The sequence below is a fragment of the Agrilus planipennis genome, unplaced genomic scaffold (assembly GCF_000699045.2).
Source record: "Agrilus planipennis isolate EAB-ADULT unplaced genomic scaffold, Apla_2.0 scaffold26, whole genome shotgun sequence".
Classification (NCBI taxonomy): domain Eukaryota; kingdom Metazoa; phylum Arthropoda; class Insecta; order Coleoptera; family Buprestidae; genus Agrilus; species Agrilus planipennis.
In genome coordinates this window covers 1330252-1337080 of record NW_020439469.1, presented here as the reverse complement: position 1 = coordinate 1337080, position 6829 = coordinate 1330252, and the positions used below count along the sequence as shown (strand labels likewise).

The 6829-nt window shown below is 36.4% G+C and overlaps 2 protein-coding genes across 6 annotated transcripts in view; one reads left to right on the top strand and one right to left on the bottom strand.

Annotated features, from left to right (window-relative positions):
- Nucleotides 1-6829, bottom strand: part of LOC108740021 (mitogen-activated protein kinase-binding protein 1) — a 482920-nt gene that overhangs the window by 239085 nt on the left and 237006 nt on the right. The window lies entirely within an intron of this gene.
- On the top strand, nucleotides 976-5087 carry LOC108740119. The gene is made up of 5 exons (XM_018474328.1): nucleotides 976-1086; nucleotides 2871-2982; nucleotides 3476-3655; nucleotides 4541-4643; nucleotides 4857-5087. The coding sequence occupies exons 1-5, from the start codon at nucleotides 1041-1043 to the stop codon at nucleotides 5013-5015; spliced, it is 600 nt and encodes a 199-aa protein (XP_018329830.1). The 5' UTR covers nucleotides 976-1040; the 3' UTR covers nucleotides 5016-5087.

Here is a 6829-nt window from a genome sequence, read left to right as displayed (position 1 = left end):
TTGCATAAAGTCCTCTGTTCTCCTTCTAGAAATCTCGAAATTGTAAAGAACTTTGAAATAGATTGTAAAATTAGAAAGTGCAGGAACAATTGTTAGGGGGCTATTTTTTAACAGCATGCCGAGGGTGGTCGGTCATGTCATAAATTGTGAGTTGCAGTTTTTTAGAAATCATACCGTACCGTCACGAAATGACCCTGACTAACTAACCGAGGGCGAGGGGTGGCGACGGTACTGGATACATTTTAACTTGAGTTTTTAAGAGACTCAAATTGAACTCCAATAATGACGGTTGACTTTGTAACAAAAAAAGAAAAAACTTTGTACTTGCACTAAAAATAAAAATTTATTCGAACTGCAATCTGTATTTTAATACAACGTTTTAAGTGGTTAAGACGCAACAATGAGTACAAACAGCGTAGTGAATGCCTTCTGGAACTAAATGATGTTCCACAAGGACCCATTGTCGAATTGAATCCAAGGCGTACTTATCCTTATGAGGTAGCCTCTTTACCAAACAAATCTGTCCAGTGTGAGTTGTGACACATATTTGTTATTAGACTGTATCGAATTATTATCCAGCACATATTAAAAAATTGTATCCTGTGGATTTGGAAAAAAGAGATGAATTTCACTTTCAAAAGAGATAAATTCACTTTAGCGTTTAATTATACTTTTATCACTTTTAGTAGATTTTAACTACACACAAAACTAACTACACATTAGAGAATCTATTAAAAGGGAAAGAAACATGAATTTAAAAAATCAATTCACTCACACCTGTTTACTCTATTCCTAGAGCTCCCTCTTGAAGATAAGAACTGTAAGAACTGTGACATTTGCCTATGTACTTTGTTTATCTTGTACTTTAAAATGTAAAAATCTATGAAAACCTATAATGAAAAATACTCATTATCGCGTACGTTATTATAAATGATAAAATAATTCAACTATAAAAGGGCGAAAATTGAAACAGTGCAGGTATTCAGTTTCAGAAATCCTTTTGTTCTTGAAGTAGACGTGAAACAAAACCACTCTTCACCATGAAAGCCTTCGTAGCAATGCTAGCATGCTTAGCCATCACTGCCAGTAAGTTTTGCTATTATTAATACGTTGCATTCAAACAATTAGTTATTTAATATTTGACTACGAACTAGAATACTCATTGCGTCAAACAAATAGTTTTAATTTAGATATTTAAGACATTACAAAATTCCAGTTCATTTCTTTGATTTTCACATTGAAAAATGATACATCGCAACTAATGAAGCCGCAACTTGTTTTGATATCATCACCCTAAAGTCCTAAGACTGGTTGGACACGCACCTCCACTCCTTCCTATCCTGAGCTAATCTTCGCATTTCCCTAAAACTAGAATATCCCACATCCCTCACTATTTGCGAGCAGTAATCTAATCTAGGTCTACCTTTACTCCTCTTAACTCCAGCTTCTGCCACTGATATGATTGAAAAAAAATTATTCTGGGTATAAAGAAAAAGAAGCTTTCAAAATAAACAAAATCACATTTGTTTATCATACACGATATATGTTACGACCGAAAATTGGAAGTTAGACGACACGTAATTCAAAACTAATTTGATAATTTGCGTTTTATAATATAAGGCAATATGAAAGAGAAAAAATAGCATATGTCGATGAATAATTAGTATAAAATTGTGTAAAATTGCGTTAATAGGCCTTCAAATGATTCACTTGGTAAATTGAAATTTAGATAAAGAAAATATTTACGTTTGAGTATTCACCATTTACTAATCAGATTTATGATTCACCATTTTCTATTAAAAGTAATTAGCAAAACCAAGTTACAATTAGGAATCCCCTCAAATAGTCCAAGAGGTTCTAGATTCGTACATTGATAAAATACATTTTTTTGAAGTGAAAACTTCTTTAGCGACGTTGGGCACTTTTTGGCAGGGGAAAATGTTATGGGTTCGCGTCACCGACATGCTCACGACTGGCGCACGCGCAGCGGCCGTGTGCTGTAGGCGTTAGACGCGTTTTGGATGGGTGAAATCTAGTGCGTTCGCGTCACCGACATACTTGTAGCAGTATATTTAAGTATATCTGTAGCTATACAGCTACGCCGATCGATGCGGTTTTTACGCGATACTTAGATAAATTTCAATCAAACGTTTTCATTTCTTACTTTAGTTACCATAAGCCTATTGTATTTTTTTTAGAACACAATGAAATAATTGAAAGTACAAAAAGTCTAAGTATTGTTGAAATTAATGATGACAATGATGCAAACAATGTTAAAAATTAAGTACATTGAAATTTATGTAAATATTTGAATAATAAAAAAACATATAAGCATGCATATAATTTAGAAAATACTACAAATGGCGCAGTAGCACAATGCTACATTTTAGGATTACGTGCTACAGATGGCGTTTACTGCGCCATTTGTAGTATTTTCTAAAACGCACTGTTAAGAGAGCAGGTGAAAGTTGGTCAGTGTTCTGTCGGAGCTGTCTGCGACGCGCTGATGAGATCCAAAAAGATCGAAATCGCGATCCGCGTCTGGCAGTTTTGACAGAATGCAGACTACTTCGAATTATTTTATGCATATAATTGTTGCTCGGAGTGTCAATAGATGTGAAAACCAGATTGATGTTGATAATTTTTAGTCAAACATTGTGAAATTTCAAATTTTAATACTAAAAGTTCTATGTTTTCACTTCTATCGGCAGTCCCTATTACTGCCAATTTTTTTTAATTATTTTAACTTGCCTAAAATACCTTCCCTAAATTCGATATCAACCCTCCGACTAAAATGCCTGCCTATGACTATGTACATTTTAATAGAACTACTGGGATATCGTGAGCTATCTTCTTTTAACTAATTTCAGGCGCAGTACCACTTGGTACAGAATACCAATCAAGGACTGATGAAATCAAGGAATTCCTTGCGCGTTATGATCCCGCAAGAATTTCTGACGTATCCCTTGTTTTACTTGACGCGTAAGTACACACTTATCTAGTTTCTTTTATGGGGCTACTGTGAAGTAATAGTGCTAAAATCATTTTCATACTCTGGATGAATCGCAACATTTACAAAATGATCATCTTCTAATTCTCGAACGAAAATTAAAGATTAACTTGGAATTTCTAGTTAAAAAACTGTAGGCTGCAATTCCTTAAGTTAATTTGTACATGTCAGTGAAATATTGTGAAATATTTTTATTTTATTTTTTTCTAAACAACTGCTTATGACAAAATTATTGCTAGCAGAGGAAATAGTTTGCAACTAAATATCGTAACAGTTCAAATTCTATGTTAGCTTCACACCTACCAAGAGTAAAATAGGAAAGTTTCATTGAAATATATTCAGTAATCCTTGCGTCAATTTCGAACATAGAAGATCATAAGTAGTTATCAATTTATTATATATACATGCTGATAGACAAGAACTTATTTTTAAACAATAGAATGACTATCTATACATTTTTTGAAGAGTGACCGTTACACTGGCATCGGCATCAGTGAGTGGTTTCTCCAAATTTACCTTCCCAGAATGGAGCAATGATGGTGAAAACATAGAAGGTACTTTCGAACTTGCCACCCTTGCTGCTAATGTGGACAGCCTTAACGTAGAACTTGACTCAGGGCTTACCGCAGCTGTTCCAGCACTCGAGTAAGTGATATACATCATCATCATCATCATAAGGTCGTCAGCCCTAAGACTGGTTGAACACGCACCAACACTCTTTCCTATCCTGAGCTAATTTCCGCATTTCCCTAAAACTAGAACATCCCACATCCTTAACTATTTGCGAACAGTAATGTACGTCTACCTCTACACCTCCTAACTCCTATTTCTGCCTCTGTATGTCTCTGACTAGGCCTTCATGTCTAAGAAGGTGCCCTAGTAACCTATCTCGCCTATTTTGTATTGAGGGTCCTCTGTTCTCCTATCTTTCTAATACTTCCTCATTTCTAACCTTCTCGATCCACGGTATCCTCATCATTCGCCTGTAACATCACATTTCGAACGTTTCTAACCTCTTCATTTTCGCTGTGCCCATTGTCCATGTTGCGCACCCGTACAGCGCCGCATTCCGAACATATACCTTTAACAACCTTTTTCGAATTTCTAAGGCGACTCGACCCTACGCTATCTTCTGCTTTATATCCCTAACACACTACTTCTTCCGTCCTGACTTATCTGACTTCATAGATACCTAAAATCAGCCACTTCTTCTAATTTTCCGTCTTCTATCTTTATATTCGCTCTTTCCCTGCTTTTTCTTCCCTTCCATACCAGTATTTTTGTTTTACATTTATTTATTTTCATACAATACTGTTTTGTCAATACCGCTTCCATTTTATTTAAAGCTGTCTCTAACTCCTCCTTGCTAGATATTAATACTGTTACAGTGATTTACATACTTGTGTATAATATCATTGAGTGGTTTCTACCTACAGTACTTTATATTATCTGTATCTTACATGACAATTCCAACAAGCAAATTACGTAGGCAATGTTGATAAGCTTTACATCATTACAAACACTTTCTAGCGCCTCCGTTGATGGACTGACCGTTGAATTTAAACTCTCCTACACCACTTCACCTCTTCGTTTGACTTCCCTTTCAGCTCTTCTTCAAGTTAAAGACGTTTCCGTAAGTATTAAATAGAACAATACCATTCATAATTGGCATTTTATGTGTCGAATCGCGTTTTAGAATTGTAATTTAATTTATAGAATGATGCGGTATTAAAATTCTTATTTTAACCCTAAACAAGTAAATTTAACAAGTTGTTTAACCAAAAAGATTTTCCACTGTTTATCTATTTTCTACTAACCTATAACTCATTATTTGTTTTTTATGTAGGTTGAAGGAAGTGTAAAAATTAACGACCTCAGCCTTGACTTGTCAGTTGGCAGCGAAGTTGTTGAAAGAATCAACAGCAGGGCAGTTGAAGCACAGGAAAGAGTGAGCAGGGTCCTTATGAATGTCGTCAACCGTATTCTTGCTATTGTCGATCCATGAGGTCATTTACTGATAAACGAAATGTCCTTGAAGTATTTTCCATAAAAATATAAATAAAAATATTTGCAAGCATGTTTTGTATTATTTGAGTAGGATATTGAACCTTTTCGTATTAGTTAATATCGTTGAATTGCCATGTTTCGAGTGCGATTTTTTAAATTCAAATTATAAATGGTAAATTCGTCTACTCATAGAGTCGTGGGTTCTGATAACACCGAAGTAACGATTGCGGTGTCATATAAGAAATGGGTCAAACTGAACGTTCTATCAAAAAACGATTAGGTGAACATAATCCTATATTTAAAACAATACAAGTCTCGTAACGAAAAGTGTAAATAATATTAAAGATTGCACATCCGAAATAAAAGTGAAGGCATTAAACTAATTTTTACCACTAAAGATAATCTCAAATTAACGAAGAAAACTTGTTGCTTGTGTCACGCCTTCGTCAGAAATCGAACCCCGGTCCATGGCTTTATACGAGGGTGGATTGATAAGTTTCCGGCCTAACCAAGAGATGACGCCACTAGGCCTACCTTGAGGTGACATTCTATAGTACCATCCTTGGATAGCTTGTAGCTATAGTTTCAGCCCGATCTCCTTGCTAGTGTAGGTTTGACAGCACGCTGAACAAGACGCCTCTGTGGTTTTCGTAAAAATGGAAAAGCAGGAAAATCGTGCTGTCATCAAATACTTTTATTTGAAGGGGTTAACGCCGAAGGAAATTAAAAAAGAGATGGACTCAACACTGGGGACATCCTCCCCGTCATATTCAACCGTTAAGCAGTGGGTTTCCGAGTTTAAAAAGGGTCGTGTGAGCACCTCTGATGGGCCTCGCTCAGGACGCCCCGTTGAGGTCACAACTCCAGATATGATCGAAAAAATTCATCAAATAGTGCTGGGAGACCGCAGATTGAAAGTGCGTGAGATAGCTGAGACCTGTAAGATGTCATATGAACGTGTGCAACATATTTTGCACCAACATTTGCATATGGAAAAGCTCTGTGCAAGATGGGTGCCGCGTTTGCTAACAGTCGACCAAAAATTGATTCGAAAAAACATTTCTACCGCAAATTTGTCATTGTATAAGCGTAATCCAAGCGAATTTTTGCGTCGATTCGTAACCGTTGACGAAACGTGGGTCCACCACTACACTCCTGAAACCAAAGAACAGTCTAAACAGTGGATTGGACCAGGGGAACCAACTCCAAAGAAGGCAAAAACAATTTTTTCGGCGAACAAGGTTATGGCTACTGTTTTTTGGGATGCAAGAGGTATTATATACATTGATTACCTTGCAAAGGGTAATACTATCACTGGTCAATACTACGCAGACTTATTGCAACGTTTGAGCCACGAGGTGAAAATTAAACGACCTCATCTGGCGAAGAAAAAAATCTTGTTTCATCACGATAACGCACCAGCGCACACGTCAATCGTTGCGACGGCTAAAATCAACGATCTAAAGTTTGAATTGATGCCGCACCCTCCTTACTCTCCAGACCTAGCCCCGAGTGACTATTTTCTGTTCCCTAATCTCAAAAAATGGCTTGGCGGTAAGAGATTTGCGGACAATGAAGAAGTAATCGAAGCTGTAAATGGTTATTTTGAGGAGCTTGACGAATCAGTCTATAGAGATGGCATTTATAGACTGGAACACCGCTATGAGAAATGTATCAGCCTTGGAGGAGATTATGTTGAGAAATAAAAAAAAAAAATTTTTAAAAACCTTGTTTTTCTTGGTCAGGCCGGAAACTTATCAATCCACCCTCGTACATCATTGCTCTAGAGGTGACAGTAGCAACAACAACGAT

What these genes read in the sequence shown, in the direction of transcription:
- LOC108740119 (XM_018474328.1), top strand. Translation starts at nt 1,041, where the DNA reads ATGAAAGCCTTCGTAGCAATGCTAGCATGCTTAGCCATCACTGCCA. An exon ending in ATGCTTAGCCATCACTGCCA is followed by an intron (nt 1,087 to 2,870) that starts GTAAGTTTTGCT and finishes AACTAATTTCAG; the next exon opens with GCGCAGTACCACTTGGTACA. An exon ending in TCCCTTGTTTTACTTGACGC is followed by an intron (nt 2,983 to 3,475) that starts GTAAGTACACAC and finishes CATTTTTTGAAG; the next exon opens with AGTGACCGTTACACTGGCAT.